Source organism: Thunnus thynnus, chromosome 3 (assembly GCF_963924715.1).
Source record: "Thunnus thynnus chromosome 3, fThuThy2.1, whole genome shotgun sequence".
Classification (NCBI taxonomy): Eukaryota; Metazoa; Chordata; class Actinopteri; order Scombriformes; family Scombridae; genus Thunnus; species Thunnus thynnus.
The window spans coordinates 38,076,561-38,098,765 of record NC_089519.1 but is presented as its reverse complement, the minus strand read 5'-3'; the positions used below and the strand labels follow the sequence as shown (position 1 = coordinate 38,098,765).

The following is a 22,205-nucleotide window of genomic DNA, read 5'->3' as shown; positions in this document are numbered from 1 at the left end:
ACGGTGAGATTCCGTCCTATATCTTCTGAACCTCCGGGAGTCGTATCTGTTGTAAATATTGTAAACAAAAGGTCCAATTTACTCAGCTGCTCCAGCATCGCTGAGTAAGTGGACCTTGTGTTTAAATGAATCAACCACAGCGGGATAAGTCTGTCTGTCTGTCCTGTGTCACAGTGGCACCCTCTATCCCGCCGCCTGTCTCCTACACCAAGCGTTGCCATGCCAACAGCGTAGAGAGCGACAGGAAGGACGAGCTTGGCGCCACTCCGGCTTCACCCATGGGAGCTCCTGACCGCAGGAAGTCAGCTACAGCCTCAGGGGTGAGAGGACGCCCTCCTCTGTTTATTTGTTTTCAATTTATTTTAACTTTATCGCTGAAATCGAGTGCATAATACAAAGAAGGCAACAGCAATACATGAAGAATCAATGGAGATGGAACATGTAGATAAAGATGTGACAGGTACAGATCTGAGTGGTTTCAGCAGCTATGTGGTGATATAGTGGTCATAAACACTCACCGGCCATTTTATTGTCTAATGCAATCCAACAGCTCTGCCATAAATTCTACTTTTATGACATTTTCAGTTTTTGTTGACATTGTCAGAAAGGTGATAATTCTACTTTATGTTTATTATTGAGGTTGTAGTGCAACCTCAGCCCCTCAGTTCAGCCTCTGTCTGAAACAGGTCGTTTTAGCTCCTGTCTCTTTACGGCCCCGCCTCCTGATGAGCCCACTCTGTTCTGATTGGTCAGCTTTCAGGAAGCTTCCTCCGGATCCGGAGGCTACGTAAACAAACTCCAAATGTCAACCTCTCAAATCCATCCGTACATGTTGGAGCTGAATCACATCTGAAATATGTGAGAGAACCATTTATGTGCGACGAGCCGACGTCGTTTCAAACGAACCTTTTGACTTGCAGGCAGCGTTTCTACATACGTTCACCTCAAGTTTTGGAACTTGGACATTAAGTGCAGTGTTACAGACTTTGCCCACTCACCCTGTGTATAACTGAAACATAATACATAGTATTATAACATAATACAGCTCAGCCTTCCTCTGTGTCTCAGAGGGAATCCATACAGAAAGACACACATCTATATGACTTCTGAACTGAAGGAAGAATTTCACACAATAAAATCTATGAATGCACTGAAAAGACATTTCTTTCTCCTGCAGAGATGAGAAAAACTTTGCCTTCTCCAATTTATATCTGTCACATTATGATATTTCACAGGAGGACGGCAACAGTGTTTTATTTCTTGCAGTATCAGAAAAACAAATCTTGCCAACCAGAGAGTCCACAGCATCAGGAAGCGCCTACAAACGTGATGTAACTTAACTGCTAAATAACAAAATGTTAAACCTGCATTAACTGACTTTTTGTCCACTAGTTTCCATCAGAAACAAGTAGTGAACACAACACTGACTCATCATCAGCTATTAAGTTGACATGTTGAACTTGTTAGCAAACAGTTTCTTATTTCCACATCCAGCAGTTACGGAGCAACATTATCATTCATTTGGAGTCGTGTTTCTGTCCACCTGGTGAATGTAAGTCCAATATTCTTTTTAAGCTCTAAATAGCTTTTTAGAGCTTTTTCTCTGAAAACAGCTGCCTGCTGTGACCCAAAACGACGCTATGAGAGCTCTGAGAGTGAACCACAACAGTAAAGTTGCAGCCGGACAGATAAACAATGAGCTGAAACTCACTATAAAGCTCCGTAACGCTGAGAGGAGCTGCAGAGTCACTGATGATTCTGTGTGTTTGTTACAGAGCATTACTCGGAGGAACACGTACGTTTATGAGAGGACGAGCACCGATCGCTACTCAGCTGCTGTTCCCAACGGGAAGGACAGCAGGTGAGAGGAATTCTGGGAGTTTTCACTGATCACACCTGTTTTGCTCCAAATCATAAACCAATCCCTCTCTGCTTCAGTCTACCGGAGGTACCTGCAGCATCCCCCTCCCCATCGCCGGGGGCAACCGTCTCCTCCACCCGGCCCCGTCATGTCAAGTCCATGTCGGCGTCAGGACACCCCATGAAGTCCTGCCTGCCTCCCATCGACGACAACGCAGAGTATCAGAGGTGAGGAAAGATGAACAAAACTACGGGAATAAGATCCACAGTTTCTTTCAGCACATCAGCGCTTCATTTATCCAAAAACTAAACAGTGGAAACATTGTTTCATCATCTTATATCACTATGTTACCGTCCTCTCGTCCCGCCCCCAGCTCCCCCCACCAGCCTCCATCATCACCGTCAGCCTTCAGCGTCACCAGCAGCAGCAGCACCACGCCGGACCGGACCCGATTCCCCCGGGGCTCCTCCAGCCGCTCCACCTTCCACGGCGCGCAGCTCCGAGACCGACGCCCCGCCACCTACAACGGTCCGCCGGTCTCACCCAGCCTGTCGCCGCACGCCGCCGCCACGCTGGCCACGCCCCGCCGCGGCACCTCCACCTCCCTCATCGGCAAGATCACCTCCAAGTTTGCGCGCAGGTCAGTAACAGCTGGGAATGGTTGCTTCTGGGATATCTGGCCTCCACAGGTCAGGCAGGTTCAGGTGAATGACAGGATTGTTGTCTGTAACCTAATTCAGAGATTCAACATTTCAAACAACCAAGTCCTGTGTCTTTAGAGCTTTCTGCTTTACATTGTCTTGGTGACTTAACCCTATAGCTACGACGGGTGACGACCGCTCACAGTTGCTGGTTGTCATAGAAACACAGCAAGCTTTCCAGCACGCAAGTTTTCAGAAACAGCCTTTCTCAACCTGCGTCCTTGTCTCTTCATCTGCTCTAGTTCAGTCCAAGTCCAAACGACCTTGTTCTCTCTGTGTCCTTTTTGTCAAGGGACACTTTGGGACCTGGACTTTTGTGGACTTGAGGTAGCCAAGTATCCCAGAATGCATTTTACACCAACCAGTGGCGAGTTTTAATATTTGATATAATTCCTTTTGGGAGACAGAACAACATATAAGTACAGCTATCAACACATTTCAATAAACATCAATAAATAGAAATAAATAAGAATGAACAGAGGCAGAACATTCTATGTTAAAGTTCGTTTAATGGATGTGATAACATAACTGAGTCAGGTTGTGTTCTGTTAGTGGAGCTTTGGATTGAGATGGTTTAGTCACAGTAGTCAGGTACAGGTGTGTTGAAGCTGAGTTGATGCTGTCAGCAAAAACACTGACGTCCACTTACAAGAACTCCAGACAATCCAGCACTAAAGTAATTAATCTCAGTTTCCTTCCTCTTAATCTTCCTTCCATACAGTTTTTGTACCACTGTTTGTCTGTTCTTACCAAATTGTTTTTGTTGTTTGTCCTGGTTGCGAATGATCATACTTGCGTCCTCCCGTCCTCCAGAGTTTGGACTCCTGAGTTAAACATCCTAAGTTCTCCGAAGTCCAAACTTGGTTTTCTCTGTATTGAGAAAGGCTGAATGTACTGAGAATATGAGGAGGTTTTAAAAAGTTTGGAAACAACTGCACTCGAGAGTAAACTGACCCTTGAACACAGAGCTCAACGTGATAGTCCTACAATCATCAAACATACTCTGGATGAACAGTGTAACATGATAACAGCTGCCTCCTCTGTTAACGTTGTCTGTTTGATTCATTCGCCTTCCTCCAGGAGTTCATCAGGTGAGCCTAAGGAGGAGGGGAGGGACTCCAAGCCTCGCTCCCTGCGCTTCACCTGGAGCATGAAGACCACGTCCTCCATGGAGCCGGGGGACATGATGAAGGAGATCCGGAGGGTTCTGGACGCCAACAACTGTGACTACGAGCAGCGCGAGCGCTACATGCTGTTCTGCGTGCATGGCGATGCCCGGCAGGACAGTCTGGTCCAATGGGAGATTGAGGTGTGCAAACTGCCCCGCCTCTCGCTCAACGGCGTGCGGTTTAAAAGGATCTCTGGCACGTCCATCGCCTTTAAGAACATCGCCTCCAAAGTGGCCAACGAGCTCAGGCTGTGACAGATGTCCAGTTATGATCACATAATCCTTAAACACTGCGAGGAGGATACCGCTACTCCTCCTCTTCACAGGACGACGCCTCACCAAGTGACGGCGGCCATCTTGTGTTTAGCACTATTGCAGGCTAACTGCTGTATAACTCTTTGAAAATACACCTTATTATACTCAACACAGTTACTATTTAATGTCACTAAATGTTTGCCAGTAAAACCAAATATTAAAACGACTGGTGGTGCAGGTGTTCAGCAGGATGTAGTCTGTCCCTCCACCACACTGATGAGAACCAGAACAAAGCCAGGCTAACAAGGAAGAGAGCTCAATTTGTTTGCTAGCATTGAAATCCATCTGTCATTACAGATCATTTAAGGTCGACTGAAGTGAGACTTACGGTTGTTTAGTCACTGTGTTTCTGCACTTAAGAAATCAGATTTTTCAAAGGTTTTACAGGTAATCAAATTCTTGAACGTCTTGTAAAGTAACCTGGTTTCTTTTATCAGGAAACCAAACTGCATGTAATCAGCTGTAACATTATTGCAGAGCCTTAACCTGGTTTCTGTCAGTAATCCGGTTTCTGGAGTGCAAATAAACAGTCACTGAAACATGACCTCTACAATAGATGAACATCTAGCTAGCAATGTATGCAGTTACAGTGTAAAACACAAATACTCATCAAACATGTGTCTGTCACCACGTTGCTTTGTGACGGTGTAAAACTGTTTTTATTTGTTACCTGACCACCACTGCTAGAGAGCCAGTTTAGCTTGCTTGCCAGTTAATTCACCATTAATCTTCGCTATGATGTCAGCTGAGTAAATCAGTGTTCAGACTGAATGTGAGGTGATGCGATCGCATATAAAGGTGAAGACACTAAGAGTCCCTTTATACCTTGCATTAAAATGTATCTCATATCCAAATTGTATCTAGATATGATTTAACCTGATTACATTAATACCGTGTTCGTACTTGTCTCCAGTCTCCACATTGAGATCAGATCGAGATCCGATTGCTTTGTCCAGCTCAAACAACCAAACGTCACATCCTCCTCTCATTTGCACGGGTCCAAAAAAAACAACAAACAAAGATGGTGGCCAATCATGAAGCTGCACTATTGTATGGACTTTTGCTTGCTTTTCAAAGCCGGGGTAGAAGCCGTCTTTGACAACTGGAATGCCAAATGCCGAAATCAGAGGAGAATGCCGTTTTATGCAGCTGCTTTTATTTCAGCTGCGGTCAGTGCCACCACTGTCCAGAGGACAATCTGGATGTGGGAACGCAGTCAAGACTGATGGGAGAGGATAGTGATGGGGACCTTTATGGATAAATACTGGGTGTCAAACCTACGTGGGCCTATGCGCTATCAAACGCCGCCCACGTAGTTGTTGTATGTGGATTGAAAACACAATTGCATTTACATTTGTGTTCAATGTGGTCACAATGCGTCCCTGAGCACCTCCGGAGGTGGTTTGGCCGATCGGATCACAATCCGTCCTCAATGCTTCTTGGGTGCATTTACACCTGTACTTCCATGTGGTCAAGCACTATCCAGTTGCAATCCAATCACCCAAAATGCATTTTAACACAAGGTGTAAAGGGGGTCAAAGACAATGCGTTGAGGCAAAGACATGGTACACATGACTCTATACATGATATACTCTATACATGACTCTAATTCATAAACATACGTAGACAAGTAAAATAGGAGATAAACTGGAGGAAATAACAGAGAACTTGAGTTTCTGGTGAATGATGAAATAGGTTAGAGTCAACGTTGTAGCACAGACACACTCCACACACAAACACACACACGCATCGCTGGTTTGCACTTTGCTAGCTAGCTACAGTATTAACGTTTGAACAGCTGGTGCATTGGCTGTTTGTGGTAAGTAAACAGTCCAGCATGCATCTGATCACACCTTATTATAAATGTTAGCTCATCAACCACAGAGGTTTAGGGAGGAATGAATTATAAAAGATTTAAATAAGGTACCTCTCTAGCTAATGTTAGCATACCCAACCCTGTAAGTTGACAACAGTGCAGCTCTCACACTCTGTAGCTGGCTGACTTTCATTATTTTTTTCTGATATGATTTAATTGCCAATGGGTTTGTATTTGTTGCATGAAGCTTCAGAAACAACATTTAGAAAAGAAAAGTGTTTCTTTTCTAGTTGTAAATGTCCAGCAGCCTCTGAAGCCTGACGCCAGCTGCACCCCGTTAGCCCCGCTTACATGATCATAACAGTATCCAGGTTTCTGATCATTTCTGTGCTTTTTGGCTTCTGGCTGAACGCTGCCTTACTGAAGTCAGCGTGTTGATCATCATTACAGGATTTACCATCATATCTTAAGTTTTACTGACTGACTCCTCACCTGGACATAAAGCAGAATGATCAGAAACCTGCATCAGGTGTTTACATGCCTCAGAACCCTGGTTGCAGACGGCTTATCTAGGTTCCTGAAACCAGGATATGGTTTACATACACCAAAAAGCTGATCATAACCAGGATACTTGTGTGCATGTGAACGCGCTCATCATTTACCATATGAACCATTTCTTAATGTGCAGCAAATATCCACTTTTACTGTCACTTTATTTGTGAGCTCACAGAGTTTAGTGTCATTAAGTGTAATTAACAATCAGGTAGTGACAACATCCTCACTGTTGGTTGTATCAATGGAGAAATTTTTGACCTTTGATCTCCCTTTGCTCCCCTACTGGCTGATGTTAATACTATTGCAATAATATTTGAGCTCTTAGTAATGATGTCATTGTTCAACAACCATTTCAGGTGGTTCAAACACAAACTAAAGCTCTGTAAATCTCTTTCCACATGTACAGCTGACACAATAGAATGTGTTTTTTTTAGTTATTGTTATTTTTGCTGTATAAAACGAGCCTGTACAGGTGAATATGTGCAGGTACAGAGTTAATTAATTTCTGTTTGTATACAGAATCTGTTTATATTTGGTTGTTTTCCTCCACTGAAATTATTTTTCCATCATTCTTTTCTTAAAGTTCAGTAAAGCAGATTGTTTTCCATTCATGTGATCCCCGTTCAAACTTAAATCTGGTATTTTTTTGTATTTTTCTTTGCGTCAGCAAATCTCATGAAAAGACCAACAATGTGTTAGTCCATCTCTCTGACTTCCCTACTCTGTCTGTAGCTCTCAGCCCAAACCCTATTGGTTCCCACTGAAATCATCAATATGACTTCACAAATTTATAGTTTCATGTTTAAAACGGTTCAGTATTTTCCTCGTTGGGGACTATTTTCAGCGGCAGATGAATCCACATTCGGTGCTCTAGTGAGTATTTCTGGCAGCAGGACGGTGTGTGAAATTGAACCAAAATAAACTACAGTGTGTGTGTTCATGCTGGTGAAGGAACATGTCACCCAGTGCAGCGTTGTGGCTCACTGACATGTTTTTAACAGTTTTTGGACAACGGAGGTCTACGGCACAGAGGAATAAGATATATCAGGCTTTTACACACACGATACTTGTTAGTAGATCAGTTCATTGTTGGTTTAGATCCAAACATGAGATTTGTTGACAAGAGGAAAAATATAGAAAATCACTAGAGTATCACTAGATTTATCACCAAACTTATACTTAAGAAACAGGATCAAAATTGGCCTTTTGATCCTGTTTCCTGGTAGATAAAACTCTACTCCACCACTTTATGCCTTCTAAATATGCTGCTTTGTATTTCTGATGCATTCAATTGTACCAGAGGAAATGAGCAGTTTGTGTATTTTTTTATTTTTTCTGTATATTTAGAATTTTTGGCTGTATGCAGAACCACTAACAGTGGTACAGCTCTACTTGTTTGTTGAGGTTCTGAGGGTTCAATGGTTCTCCATCATTACAGGAGCTGGGAACACTTTGGTATGTTGTAGCACTTGAAACCAGGAAGGGAACAAACAATGCACATTTTAAACCCTTGTCTGAGAAGGATGAGTTCATGTGACGTGGGAAAGACTAATCGTGAGCCTCTTACTTGAAAATACCCCTTGCCTCAGCTTTCAGAGAGTAACTTGCACCATGTGACTTGATTTCTCAGACTCATTGCCAACAGGAAAGTAGCAGAAGTCTGGTGTAGCCATGATAGATTCATTTTAAATAAAAACCACAGAACTGAAAGACTTTGAACATGAGTCATTTTGTGATCACAGCTTTTTCATTTTTATGTTGATTATTTCTACAGTAGAACCTGAACCTGAGTCGAAGTGTGTGTTTGTTTTCATTATGTCAGGTCTAAACTCATACTTAGTGTTCCTACTGTGCACGATGATAGATGTCAATAATGTGTTGAAATAATGACTTCACTGAGCTTTCACTGTCGGCCTGCAGCAGGTCGTCAGGAGAACTGCACCATCGAGTTCAAGTCAAACCCAAACTAGCTTTTTGTGATGGATCTCTGAACTCACTGCAGTTGACTGCAGCTTTCCCACATCCACAAATGTACCAAAATATCAAAGAAATGGCAGGAAAAAAATCTCCAATCTGCCTATAAGTGAAATGCCAAAAAGTGTTGTTAAAGGATGAGTTAAAACAACGTTCAGGAGCCCAAATGAGCATTAAAGCTGTTTTTCTTGCTGTAATCATTCCTCCTGTTCATACTGACCATTAGAAGATCCCTTCATAATGACCTTACAATGGAAGTGATGGAGGACAAAATCCACAGTCCTCCTTCTGTGCAAAAATGCTTCAGCGTCCAAATGAGTCAAATCAAGTAGATATCTTTCAACGTTACAGTCTTTTTAGTGCCAAAGTCCCTCTTTTTGTTACTATACTTCCACCTGCAGCTCAACAGGGAAACACTGTCTTGAGGAAACACAAAGAGGGAATTTGATGCTAAAAAGACTGTAAATGTGTCAGATATCCACTTGATATGACTAACTCAGACTGCTGAAGCTGAATAGAAGCTTCACATCTACTTTTGAATGCAGCACATTTGAAGGATCTTTTAATAGCCTGTATGAACAGGAAGAATGATTACAATGAGGAAAACCTCCTTCATTGTTCATATGGACACCTGACTGTTGTTTTAAGACACACTTGAAACTCTGTGAACTTATCCTTTAAGGTTGTTAGATTAAAAACCACTTGGTGAAGGTATGAATGGGTTCTTGGTTATATAAATGTTGAGGCTTATAACGTGTATGAGATAGGACAAGAATCAGATGCCATGAAGTCAAAAACATCTGTACCCATTCACCACCACCAGCACTGACACTTCAGCTTCCTAGTTTTAATGAGAGTCAGATCAGGACATTTTAACAGCGAGGATATCTCCCTGAGATTCAGCTAAATAAAAATGGTACACTGTGTCATTGCAAACTGCAACAAATTTATAAATTAAAAATAACTAAATTTCCATTAATGTGGTGTAGCAATGAGGGCACCATGTTGGGACTGTAAAGGTTCACAAGGTGGAATAAAATCACACCTCAGCCTCCTAGTTGTAAATCCAAGTTATAGTTTGTTTGCACACTACTGTGTCTTCATCAGAGTCAGAGTATGTCTTCATCAGAGTCAGAAGAAGACATCAAAATTAAAGGCTGCAAATTTAGCAGTGTGCCCCTGTCCTCTGTTATTTAAAGTCAGCTGTCCTCCTACTGAGAAACACCTGATTCAGCTGCTTTTTGCTGGAAAATGCGTGAAGAATCCTGTTTCAACAAATTGTTCAATTTGGTCAACATCTCTATGTATTAAAGACATTGGTCAATGACTAAACTTTTGTAGACTGTAGGTATATTCGTCACTAATCATTTTTTCTAATTGTAGTTAGCTAAGGTTTTGCTATAAGCAAATAAGCTTGTAGCATTATCAGAGGATGAGTTGATTTTATATCCTTTCATTTAAACATAGTGCGTGTCTTAGTTTTTCCAGAGATCTTGATGTCTTTTATTAATTTTTACACATCAACAAACATCAGATTGCACCAAAAAATATGGGGGTCAGGGAAGGTTCCCCTGGGGCATCTTGCCCCAAGAGTGAATTTTTTACATTTTTATAATTATCATAAAAATTAATTTTATATTTTGCTCCAGCCTGATAAATAGTTCTTCACATAAATCCTAATTGGATGACCAAACTGTTTTTCTGTTTTTTCCTTAAAAAACGCAGATCCTTCAAAAACAACAAGGAAAAATTAGATCTGAATTTAAAAATTGAAATCTGTTGATTTGCAGATTTCCAAAACAGAAGAAAGCAAGATGGGCATTTACAGAGGGGAGCTTTACTGAACATAGGCAACACATACACATCAACTTTACTGGCATTTGTTGGGCACCAGAGGTGGGTGTCTTACCCATGGATGTATTATAATACATCTTTAGTCTTATCCCATCCTCCCCGCTGTATGTACCACTTGTTCTTGTTTATCCTTCACGTTTTGTATAATTTTGTACAAAACAAATAAAGTTGGGGGAGAAAAAAACAGTAGTAGTTCAGGAGGCGGCATGATTCTGGGGCAAACACAGATTGTGGCAGAAAGGTCTGAGCTAAGCTAACATTAGCAACTCTGAAAACAGTGTTAGTAATATTCACCTGCTAGGTGAGCAGACATATTCTACACATGTATAGGTGCTGGTCTGATCATGTTTATTATGAGCTACAAAATGTTTAGTTAATATGCTTAATGCCGATTGTAAATTGCTAGTTGCTAATTAGCTAACATGCTAAGCAGAATTTGGAAAGAGGTTTAGCTTTAAACCAGCAGTGGAAGAAGTACTCAGATCCTTTACTTGAGTAAAAGTACCAATACAGCAATGTAAAAATACTCCATTACAAGTAAAAGTCCTGCATACAATCCTACTACAGTAAAAGTATTTAATCATAAGTATTATGAGCTTGATGTAGATAAAGTATTGCAGTAAAAGTACATAAGTATTATGAGCTTGATGTAGATAAAGTATTGCAGTAAAAGTACATAAGTATTATGAGCTTGATGTAGTTAAAGTATTGCAGTAAAAGTACATAAGTATTATGAGCTTGATGTAGATAAAGTATTGCAGTAAAAGTACATAAGTATTATGAGCTTGATGTAGTTAAAGTATTGCAGTAAAAGTACATAAGTATTATGAGCTGGATGTAGTTAAAGTATTGCAGTAAAAGTAGTGGTTTGGTCCCTCTGACTGATATATTATTATATATGACATCATTAGATTATTAATAGTGAAGCATCAGTGTTAGAGCAGCATGTTACTGTTGTAGCTGCTGGAGGTGGAGCTAGTTTACACTACTTTATATACAGTTAGCTAGTTTAGTCCAGTGGTTCCCAACCTAGGGGTCGGGCCCCTCCAAAGGGTCAGCAGATAAATCTGAGGGGTGGTGAGATGATTAATGGGAGAGGAAAGAAGAAAAAACAAAGTTCTGATACACAAATCTGTTTTCAGTTTTTGGACTTTTTCTCTAATCTTTGATTTTTGCTGAAATATTGGATCATTTGAACATTTATTGAAATGAAAGCATGTGAGAAGTTTAGAGGGAAAAATCACTATTTGGTGGAGCTGTTAACAACTCATAGACATGTGAAATGTGACCCCGACAACACACTGCTTATAGTACGAGGCCACAAATATATGCAAGATCACATGTAAAATAGTTAAAGCAGAGCAATGAGCTGTGTTCGACTGTTATGTCAGAATCAATGATGTCAGAAAGAAACAGACGTGTAAATCACTCTTTATTTGATTTACACAGGTTTTACAACTTGTTTGAAACAATTAATTCAGGCAACAGAGTCTTGGTGTCTGCTGTATGATGGACTGAGTCACACACTTCTCTCTGATTGGACAGTTCATTCCTTCTCCTCCTCCTCCTCCTCCTCCTCAATCCAGCCAATGCAAATCCAGATCTACTTCTGCGTAGGAACAAGCTCATCGATGTCTTGGTTGCCCTCCAGTCTCGTCTCCATGGTGATTAGCAGTTTGACCCCGTCCACCACCAGCTGAGTCAGTTCTACCTCGCTCGGGCCGAACGTCGCAATGTTGCTCACACAGTACAGAGCAGGGGTTTCTGGGAGATGAAAAGGTAAGTTTTAACCCAGAACTGTTGTCTTTTGTTGACTTTGTGTTTTTGTAGAAAAGACAAAAGTCAAAGTATTTCAGGTTTGTGTTATGCTGAATGAGTGTCAGGAAGGGCACAGTTTTGATGCCAACAACATCTGACAGGTCGAACATCCTTGAGATACCAAATCTAACAGCTGGTTTTCTAACATGTCAACTAAATTCTGCCTGTATATTTAAGATGAGAAGGGTCAGAGTACACACATCCAGAAAACTTTCACAGGTGCTTGATCAAAAATCACATAGAGGCAAAAATCAGAAAAACGATGCGCACACTGTACCAGTAGCTGCCAGCAAATTTAATTGAGCAACGTTTCGATCTACCAGAGATCTTCATCAGGCATCGTCAATTCCTGACGAAGATCTCTGGTAGTGCGTGGATCTTTTTTCTGATTTTTGCCTGTATATTTAAGATGCTCATATGAAATCATATTTTTCAAGTGTGTCTTAAAACAACAGTTCATACTGACCATTAGAAGATCCCTTCATAATGCACTCACAATATAATAGATGTATTTAAAAGTTTATCTGAAGCTAATATGAAGCTGCAGACAAATTGTATCTACCATCAGTGGGAGGTCTGCCCTCAGTACCTGTTTTGTCCATGCGGATCCTCAGCCTCTTCAGGACGTCCTGCAGGCGTTTGTGTTTGGGAAGGTGTTGCAGCTTGAGGTGGACGGTGATCCTCAGACCCGTCCCCACGTCAGCTGGAGAGCTCGTCACCCACCCCAGCTGCTGCTTGCAGATGAACGGGTGTCTGAGCGCTTTGTAGTACTCTTCCAGCTGGACACGCAGAAACAAACTGATCAGAGGTTCAAAACTTCTGAAGATCAAAGGTCATAACACCCTTTCCCACTGGAGGAACCCTTTGCTTTTTTAATGAGCTCCAGTGTTTGAGATAGTATTTTTGATGAGCCAGGAACTATTTGAATTGAATTTGTAGCTTTTAACTTTCAAACACCTGGAAGACAGTATTTCCTTCAGCCTTATTGAACATAACCTCAACAACTGATGAATTTCACCACGGCCTACCACAACTCTTCTTCCCAAATCTGAACTTTTTGGGGCTGAAGACATTTGTGGCTGAAATGTATTACAAGTGAAAACATCAACTTTGTCAAAACTTTGTAGTGATCTCTTATGAGCTGATGAACCTTTCTCAGGATCAGACCCGTCACTGACCTTCTGCAGGTTGATGCAGATGCATTTAAATGCCTCGGCGATGTTGGCGTCGTCTCGCATGGACACCAGTCTGAGGTGGTCCTCCATGTTGACCCAGACCACTAGGCTGCCATCTTTACTCACCCTGCAACAAGGAATAGTGTGACATTACATGGTTGACAAGAGAATGTTATCAGACATTCAGTCAGTGTTAATAAATGTAATCTCCCCTTAAACACCACCTGCAATTTTTGGCTTTTGCTCTTGTTCAGTGCGACATTTAGCGTCTTCATCAAAAATTTGAATCATTGGTGTCCAAGTTTCCAATCATTGGTCTGAATATGTGGTGGCCATAGTTTTCATTTGACAGTTGCTTTTGTCCATCAAATATCTGGAGCACTCTGGGGTTCCTTGTCTTTCTTAAGGACAGTTTAACATGTGGACAGAAGGAGCTAAGATAAAACCACCAACCTTACGATTAATGGCTGACCTGCTCTACCAGCTGAGTTACGGCCACTTTGGTTTTACTCCCATCTATCCATTCAAGCTATGAAAGACTCATGGGCAGTAACCAGACTGACCAGACTGCCCTGGCATCAGGCCAGTCCCGGGCCACACCGGTGCGGAGCTGGGAGGAAGACGGATGGTCCAGGTTCATGTTCAGCTCCCTCTGCTGCTCCTGGTTGAGCTCCTCCAGTAAGAGGAGGTGGCCTGGCAGCTCCTCCTCCTGCAGCCTCTGCAGAGCTAAGAGCAAAAAGATACTGGTCAACTGGTTCACTTCAACTGGTTAGTGGCTTACTTTGTCATTTTAATTCTGGGTTAAGTGTCCCTTCACTCAGCCCAGTGTGGTGTATTTTCACATTTTGTTAATTGTTGTTTCAATGTGGCGTCCTCTTGTGTAGTTCATTCATCAACAGAGTGCAACTGTTCATCATGACGTTTTAACTTTGTGGGATGACGACACTGAATGATGAAGACAGGCAATATGTGCGGAGAAGTAAGACGTTAAAGGGGCCCTATTATGCTTTTCCTTATTTTCAGTCATATATCAAATGTTACAATGTCGGATGTTCATATTAAATAAGGCCAAAGTTTCAAATAATGAGCTAAACGTGTGTAGCAGTAATCCCTGTGAGCAAAAAGCACCGGCTTCAGACTGCTCTGAACGCTCAGTTTCCAACGGTTATTTTTACTTTCAGCTCGGGCTGACGTCAACTGGTTACAACAAGGATCGTCGACCGTTTTTAGTGCTGCTAATGAAGCTCTGCTAATTCAGTGAGGAACATTTTCATCTCCTATAAATTCTTCACAATAACAGTTTCACGTTATTTAATCATTTAAAAGTTTTTAATATGACACAGTCAAGCAGGAAATGTTGGGTTTGCATCAGTGGTAACTTAACACAACTTTGATTGACTGAAAGAGACGGGATAAGTTTTTTGAGCTGTGAATCATGCAAAGCTACTCTAGTGGAGTCTAGTGGAGAATAAAAATATAGAGCTGAAAATGAGCATAATAGGTCCTCTTTAGAAAAAACTCATAAACGCTCATCTGAGCATTCTGACAGGGGTCGCTTATCCAGAGATCGAAGATATGAATCAGACCCTAAACCACATATTCAAGTGGCCCAGCTCTAACATGAAAAAGTCTGATCTGAGTCACTTTAAGGCAAAAAACTCTGATTTGGGCTACTTCATCATGTCATGTGAACGTAGACTTAGTGGTAGACAGGCATGTAGTACCTCTCCTGGCCAGTGTGAGGAGCTGTCTGCGCTCTCCTCGGCTGCAGTGTGTCGGGAAGCTGAAGTCCTCAATACCTCGAACAACACTCACCTCACAGCGCACAGCGTATGACCTGTCCAAGTCATTACCCCCCTAAACACTCACACAAACAGAGTTTTAATAGGTATGTCAGATTTCTGATGAATCTTTATAATTATAGTGGTAGTGGAAGCTAAAGTGTTGCTAGCATTGAACAAAATGAGGTGTCAATTTCTTCCAATTCTTGTGTTAAACGTTCTAGAAGCCTGGTTAAACACAAGTAGGCCTGCCAACCTGTATGCATTTTGCGTAGCAGGCATGCATTTTGACATCAAAGTACACTGGTATTACTTTTACCAGTTATTAGTTTAAGGTACACAAAAAGAGGCCATTTGTCTGTTTTCTTTTTTTTACACCTAAGTAATGAATAAAAAACATTTACAGAGCCAATCAACACATTAAGCTGTGATGATTGTTTCTTTTACCAATAAGCTCTCTACCAATAAAAAATGACCAATGATGGTTTACCTTGTACAACAGCTTTTAATGTCAGTCATGCCACACTGTGTGGACCTAGAAGTTGCTGCAGGAAGCCTCCCAACTTGTTACAGCCTGTGTATTCCTATTTCACCTCCCTTGCTCTCAGATATGTTTGCTTGCTTTTATGATTATATTGACTGGAAAGTCCTAATTTTTCTCAACAAAATGAGCTATAGCACTCACAGGTTTGATATACATTTGACTAACAAAACAGGCATTCTAACCGCAAATGCTTGTGATTCAATAGCTAGCTAACCCACTAGCTAACGTTACACGTCCACACAAGTAGTAACCTGTGTATGTGTGTGTGTGTGTGTGTGTGTGTGTGTGTGTGTGTGTGTGTGTGTGTGTTGGCACTGTGTAGTCTATAACTTAGCCTACTCTAGGAAATTTCAAGGAAAGGAAACATCCCCTATTGCAAATTAAGTACAGTATGTAAGGATGGATGTGATTGCTTCCACACTTTCAATAGCCATGTTCATATTCAGCCTGTATTGTTGTTAGGTCATCATAACATTAAGTAATATCATTCCTATAATATATAACAGTTGTATTAACCAGCTCTAAAATATTTATCTCACCATAGCCACAGAATATTCTGTTTAAGCCGGTTTGGGTTTTACAGCTACACTGTCATCTTCTTTTCAAATTAGCTGAAAATCATATTTTATAAATTAAATTGCCTTAAAGTTTTATTATTGTGGAGGTGTAAACAATAGAAACTATATAAATGCAGCAGTAGCGGTAGGTTAGTTTAGCCTGAGTGAAACTGTGTTCCTTGGTAATCTGTGTTTAGGTAGGTGAAAGACAAATGGACAAACAGGAATAAATGATCAACTAACAGTATTGGTGTCTGCAGATATTTTGTAAACAATGTTATGGTATCAAGCAGTTTCACATGAGTGCTTCCCTCACTTTTTTGTCTGTTTTACTGCTGCATGTATGCACATTATGTACAATAATTCATTGTGCGAACAGCAGTGATTTAGCGACGCATTCAGGTCACTAAAATGATATTCAAAAAATTCATCCAAGGTTTCCAGGTCTGCACAGGATATGGCCATAAAAAAATCAGTCTATTTAGACTTACTTACTACATGAATTAGTGCTAAGTTAATGCTTCCAAGCTTCCAGCTGTCGAACCTGTTTTCTTAATTTTTACATTTTTTCATTGGATTTTTTTTTTACTGTCTAATCCCCATATAATTGAAGTTTAGGCTTTTTTAACGAGATACAGAGAATTTGCCACTTTGCGTTCAATATGCTGCATACAAAAAAACACTTGTTAGTGCCAGAATATCACTGGATGTGATCAGCATATCTGAAACATTCATTGAAGTTGAACTTGCACAAAACCTGGTGAAACATCGAGACCATGCAAGTTACTCCAGTTCAGCTGCTGTTTTTTTTTTTTTTTTACGTTTGCTGTGAATCCACAGGGAGGTTTTCAGGGGTTTATTATTAACGATGATTACTCATTAACCAACATTAGTAAACTCTCAGTGGTCTGACCGGCTACCTTTAAGTTGTCGTAGTTGAAGTCGCTCTCTGGCGTCTGGCTGGTGACCTTTTGGCCGTGATACGCCTCGATGATTCGGTCGAAGAAGTCACAGAACAGGATGTAGGACTGGGCGTCACCCGCAACACACCCAACGGACATAGGACACAACCAATCACCTTCACACACAAATATTACTTATTACTCACTGAAGTCTGGTGGAAACTCTAAAAACAAAAAACTCTTACCTCAGTTGAGCTAAAATTGTAAATTTTTAAAGGAGAGTTTATGGGGTCATTAACATATATGAGGTTCATCCTCTGAAGGGAAGCATTATCGTTTGTAATTTTTTGGGAAACCTTGCCTGCCAGGATATCTCACTTGGGAAAACTGACAGACTAACACCAGAATTTCGTAGCCTCTTAACATCCACCCTTTTTTTTGGAATTTTCGCCTATTTGGCATACCCAAATGGAAAAGCTTATAACAGAAGAACTGTGAGGCCATGTATTAGACTTCATTTTAAAGGTAACATCTTCTAGTTTCTGGAAATGTGCTTATTTAGCATGTGACTGAAACACAACCAAAACTACATCAGTTCAATTATGCCTGAAAAAGTGTTTTTGGTCCTCGTCTATAGTGAGTCATACTTGAATAACAATAACTAGGACATGCTTTATGCTAGAACTATGCAAATCACCACATACCTTCTACATCTTGTCAACCACACCTGTATAAAATTCAAGACCTCTAGACCTAAAGTTATTAGATCTAGGGAGTTTTTAGTTTGTGGTGTCACTGGAGTCCGTGAACCTCTCCAGAATGTCTCCAAGTGGCAAAATTGTACCAATTGCTTTTATTCATTACTGTGTGATGCTAAGCCACTTACAACTGGCTTAAGCAGGTCGCCGGCAAACCGGTGGATGTTAAAAGGTTAAACATCACTGCAAAAAAAAATATATTAACTTTGGATGTCAAGTGTGAAGTTTGGCATTTTCCTATTCACTTCAATTAACAGTAGTCAATTTTCTTGTGGACTGAAGAGCAGCTTGAAAAACAGCACTAATTATATTGCAGTATCCACCATAATTTTCACTTCCTGGGAAAACTATATTTGACTTTGTCCAAAATATATCCAGATGTAAAGCAAATGTTTGCTCTAAAACAGGGATTATTAATGTTTACATCAGCAATGTTTGTAACTACCACAGTAATACGGGCCCTACATTTCATCCACAACTCAAAATCTTCAATAATATATTTGAATACATCTTTAATTTACACAGTTAAAATAATTACTGAACATTTCTTGAATGTCTACAACTTCATTTTATCTATTTTTTTTCCTGATTTTAATCATCCTGTAATTCTTTGACAGCCAGTTTTGCCCTGACATCATGCTGACATCACAGTGACATCACCTGGTTCCTCGAGGCCCGGGCGGATGACATCATCGAAGATGACTCCACTTTGGGTGCAGCGATTGAACTGCCGGCAGTACATGGCCAGTGTGAGGATCCGCCCCATCCAGGTATAATTCCTGCCCAGATCAGGAAACTCCTCCTCAGGGGAACCTCTCTTCAGGTGGAACTGGGACATGGGGTCAGGGGGAACCAAACTCTAAGCACACAGGAAGTTGTCATAGAGGAGACAGGAAGAGCTGTTAGTCAGGATGAGTCACTGTTGTGTGACTGACCTCTATTTACTATCATTCATTGCTGTTTGTCTTTTTTGAAAATATCACTGGTGGGGGCAAATTAAATTCTTTTGACATTTATAATAATACCAATAACTAAACATCCAGCCTTGGAAAATAACCTGACTCAACAGTGCAGCATATCACATGGTCCATATATTAAGAAAATAAGTTTTAAATACATGATTTAATATTGTTATTTATTAGATATTTCATTTTTAGTGGACTTTAGAGAACACCATATCCTATGAGCCCACAGAACATTGCTGTTACAACTGGACAAAAAAGCCGAGTTAGTCTATTTAGTTTACACAGCACAGATTTAGACCTGTCAACTCTAATGTTTTTCCCGGGTTTCTCCCGTATTTTCACCCCCTCTCCCGCCTTGCTCCTGTTCCTTAATTTCTCTTGTAAATGTCCTGTATTTCCCTTTTGTTATTTTTACAGTTACGCAGACCCCTACTTTGCGCAATCAAGTGGTTTCGGTTAGATCTATAGACTTGCCAGTAAATCTTTGCTATTCCCACACCCATCCAGCAGGTGGCAGCATACAGCAAGCAGCATCCTTGTCCCTGTCTTGTTCTTCGTCTTTTTGAGAGTTCACAACGGTCATTTAGTCAGCAAACAGTATGAAAAATGGATAATGAAATAGGAAAGACGCCAGCAAAAAAATAAATAAAAATCTGTATATATTTAAATACTTGGGGGACTATTTTCCCATTCCTGACAAAGCATGTTAGGAAACAACTATGTGTTTTGCAAGATGTGTGGGTTGGACTTTACTGTTAGTAGAGGTGGAAAAATGATGTTAATCAGCATGCTAGGTCAGTTAAACATAAGCACACCCAAGAAGCCACAAAAAAACCCACATCAACCGTCTGTTCGTGTTTCACCAATAGATACAGAGGAAATCCTTCTCGAAATGTAAAAAATGATGGTCGGTTAAAGTCCCAGAAAATCTCCCTTGTTTTCAAAGCCCAGTGTTGACAGGTATGCACCGATTGACTTAAAGGTATAATGTGTAAGAATTGGCCAGAATTTTAAGTTTAAAACATTCCCAAATTAACTAAAATTATCAACAGAATGTGACGAAATAACAGTTTTGACAGTTATGTCGAAGACCTATATGTATTGTGTTGCAGAGATATCTACTGAAGTTAGCATGCTAACCAGCTAGCTTCGGCCCATACTGTCTCGTAATACGACTTTGTACCACAGGGGCAAAAGTGAGTCACCGTAGCGTCCAGTCTGTCCCAGTCTGCCCAACCCCAACATAAGAGGAAGAAGAAGCCAAGCTGAATGCTGTTGAAATTTTCAATGAAGGACTGTTAATATGTCACTTTATTAAGTTTTAATATTTTTTAGGCCAGAAAGTAACCATGTGGACTCCCAATATGTTGCCAGTTCATCCAAAGAACACCTGTTTGGAAAGCAGGACGCTGTTGGAGCAGCAGCTGCGGCTGCAGACGCTGGTGGGGAGACATCAGCTGTTCATGTCAGCTGATCTGACGAACTGCACTGATTTGCACCAGCTATGTGAAAGCTGGCATGAACCATTTGGCATCGTAGTACATCGTAGTAAGCTGGATCAATATTGAAATATATCAATAAATTAGGTCTCTACTGGATTACTGTGTTGTAATTGAACTGTGTTGTTGTTGAAAAACTGCTGTTTTACCATCAGTGAGTTCTGTGACATTTTATGATCGACAGCTACACTAGAGACATGTGTGTAACTGTTTAGTTGTCACTTAGAGTTATGTTGTAATGTATCTCTGTGATGCAACTGTTTTCTGATCTGTGCAGCTCATTTGTAATTTACCGCTGGCTCTAATGTCTCCGTAGCACTTTGATATCTTGATGACACCATAGCACAGATTCACTGTAAACAGTAAGCTTTACGTTATATTCAGTGAGTGGTAATGGTGGTGGGGTGGCTTGTGTGTGTGTGTGTGTGGGGGGGGCAGGGGGGCTAATATGCTGCCCCCTATTTGTTTGAATCAGGTGGCCTTACACATCTTACCTTCAAGAAGAGGAAGCATTGGGGAGTTTTATGGATATGGACATAATTAAGTTATAATGATGAAAGTACTCAAGCTGCCACACTTGTAAATATGAAGTTTTTTCTGTACTCACAAAGTGATTGTTAAAAAAAAAATTTGTTAAAATCATAAAGGTTTCAGCTTAACTAGCAAGATGTTAAGTGCTGCACTGGAGCAGAGTTGTCTCAGAGTATGGAAGTTAAACTTCAGGAACGTGCTTTATTTCAGAGAGAAGATCGACGCCACAAGAACCCTCAGTCACTGTTAGTACATTTAGCTCTCGTTATAGCTATAAAACACAGATTACTGACTCATACTGTAACATACTGGATCATAATGATTACCTCTAAAATGGGCCGGTACCTCCCCTCCATAGGGAACGCAACTGGAGCTGCAGCAGAGCAAAATGTTAAACATATATAATAAATCAGAACTCTTTACAGAGCTCCTTTAGAAATCTAAAAGTGAAGACATAACACAGTTAAACATGTTTTTACTTGCCTTTCTCTTAATATACGTCCATTACATACATGAACTTTTACCATTTTTTTTATTCAAGCAATTAGTTGATGATATGATGCAACAATCCTAAAAAATCTTCAGATAAAGAAATCTTTAGAAATGAATTTTGTGTGGTGAATAGTGATGGGCGACAAGACAACAACAATAATCAGTCCAGTAGTGAAAATGTGTAGTAATATGTTGCTGGTTAAAATGTATCTACCACTACCAGTGTTTTCTGCTCATATAGATTAATGAATCACTGAGGATCCACATTTCCGTTTTTTTTCTTGCCAGATTAAACTTCATCTCAAATTAAAAACTTCATATCATCACTTACAGTATAGAAATTGTAGGTTTGACTTAAAGATTAAATCAATCAAATCTTTCCCATGACTGGTATTCTGATACATGAGAATCTTGTGTTAAAAGACAGACACATACACTTCTGTATCATATCTGGGTAACTGAAGAGGAAAACAAACCTCTCAAATATAACCAACCATAATACTGAGTTAGTTTACAGTGTGAAAAAACAAAGAGGCATGCAGTGAAAACGGAGCGACACTCACGTTTGACCTTCCACATGTCGTCAGTGTGATGGCAGACAAAAGATCTAAGAATAGTTGTGTTGGTTGTGAGCAGCTCATCCTGCAGCCTGCAGGAGTCCAGTTACAGTCCAAACAATGTCAGCCTTTTTATAACTGCACACCGACAGCACTGCTGCCCCTGCAGCAATGTGTTCACTGCTGTGCATGTCAGTGTGAGAGAGAGAGAGAGTTTATGCTCTCGTCCTTCAGTAGACAATAGTGTGACATCATGTTTTGGCTCCAAAATAAAGGTTAATCAGTCTGTTTAATTCAAATACATTTTTGTCAGATTGTTTTAACAGCGTCTTAAACTCCGTCCTCACACACCTCTCTGACATCAATTTTTTCAACAATCACA

The 22,205-nt window shown here is 40.6% G+C and overlaps 2 protein-coding genes across 3 annotated transcripts in view; one reads left to right on the top strand and one right to left on the bottom strand.

Annotated features, from left to right (window-relative positions):
- The window catches only part of mark1 (MAP/microtubule affinity-regulating kinase 1), a 24,761-nt gene extending 16,635 nt beyond the window's left edge, over positions 1–8,126 (top strand). The window contains exons 13-18 of the mRNA XM_067585761.1: positions 1–3; positions 175–320; positions 1,776–1,861; positions 1,939–2,088; positions 2,235–2,501; positions 3,643–8,126. The exon at positions 1–3 is cut by the window's left edge and continues 139 nt beyond it. Coding sequence (XP_067441862.1) covers positions 1–3; positions 175–320; positions 1,776–1,861; positions 1,939–2,088; positions 2,235–2,501; positions 3,643–3,985 — 995 coding nt within the window. The 3' untranslated portion in view covers positions 3,986–8,126. The remainder of the gene's footprint in view (positions 4–174; positions 321–1,775; positions 1,862–1,938; positions 2,089–2,234; positions 2,502–3,642) is intronic.
- Positions 8,127–11,659: 3,533 nt separating this feature from the next.
- zgc:172076 lies at positions 11,660–21,970 on the bottom strand. Of its 2 annotated transcripts, XM_067585760.1 has the most exons (10): positions 21,830–21,970; positions 21,101–21,147; positions 18,440–18,638; positions 17,040–17,197; positions 14,962–15,094; positions 13,801–13,963; positions 13,241–13,364; positions 12,652–12,841; positions 11,844–12,008; positions 11,660–11,812 (listed from the first exon to the last, which is right to left on the bottom strand). In XM_067585760.1, the coding sequence occupies exons 1-9, from the start codon at positions 21,843–21,845 to the stop codon at positions 11,848–11,850; spliced, it is 1,191 nt and encodes a 396-aa protein (XP_067441861.1). In that variant the 5' UTR covers positions 21,846–21,970; the 3' UTR covers positions 11,660–11,812; positions 11,844–11,847. The 2 variants fall into 2 exon arrangements, with proteins under 2 accessions (XP_067441861.1, XP_067441860.1); XM_067585759.1 differs by having other exon boundaries at positions 11,660–12,008; positions 21,830–21,969.
- Between the last annotated feature and the right edge of the window lie 235 nt (positions 21,971–22,205).

Bases quoted from the DNA above. Each gene is read 5' to 3' on its own strand.
- zgc:172076 (XM_067585760.1), bottom strand. The intron at 18,639-21,100 runs GTAATCATTATG...CTGTGTGCTTAG, and splicing joins GGTACCGGCCCATTTTAGAG to AGTTTGGTTCCCCCTGACCC. The intron at 13,964-14,961 runs GTACTACATGCC...TTTTGCTCTTAG, and splicing joins CCTCACACTGGCCAGGAGAG to CTCTGCAGAGGCTGCAGGAG.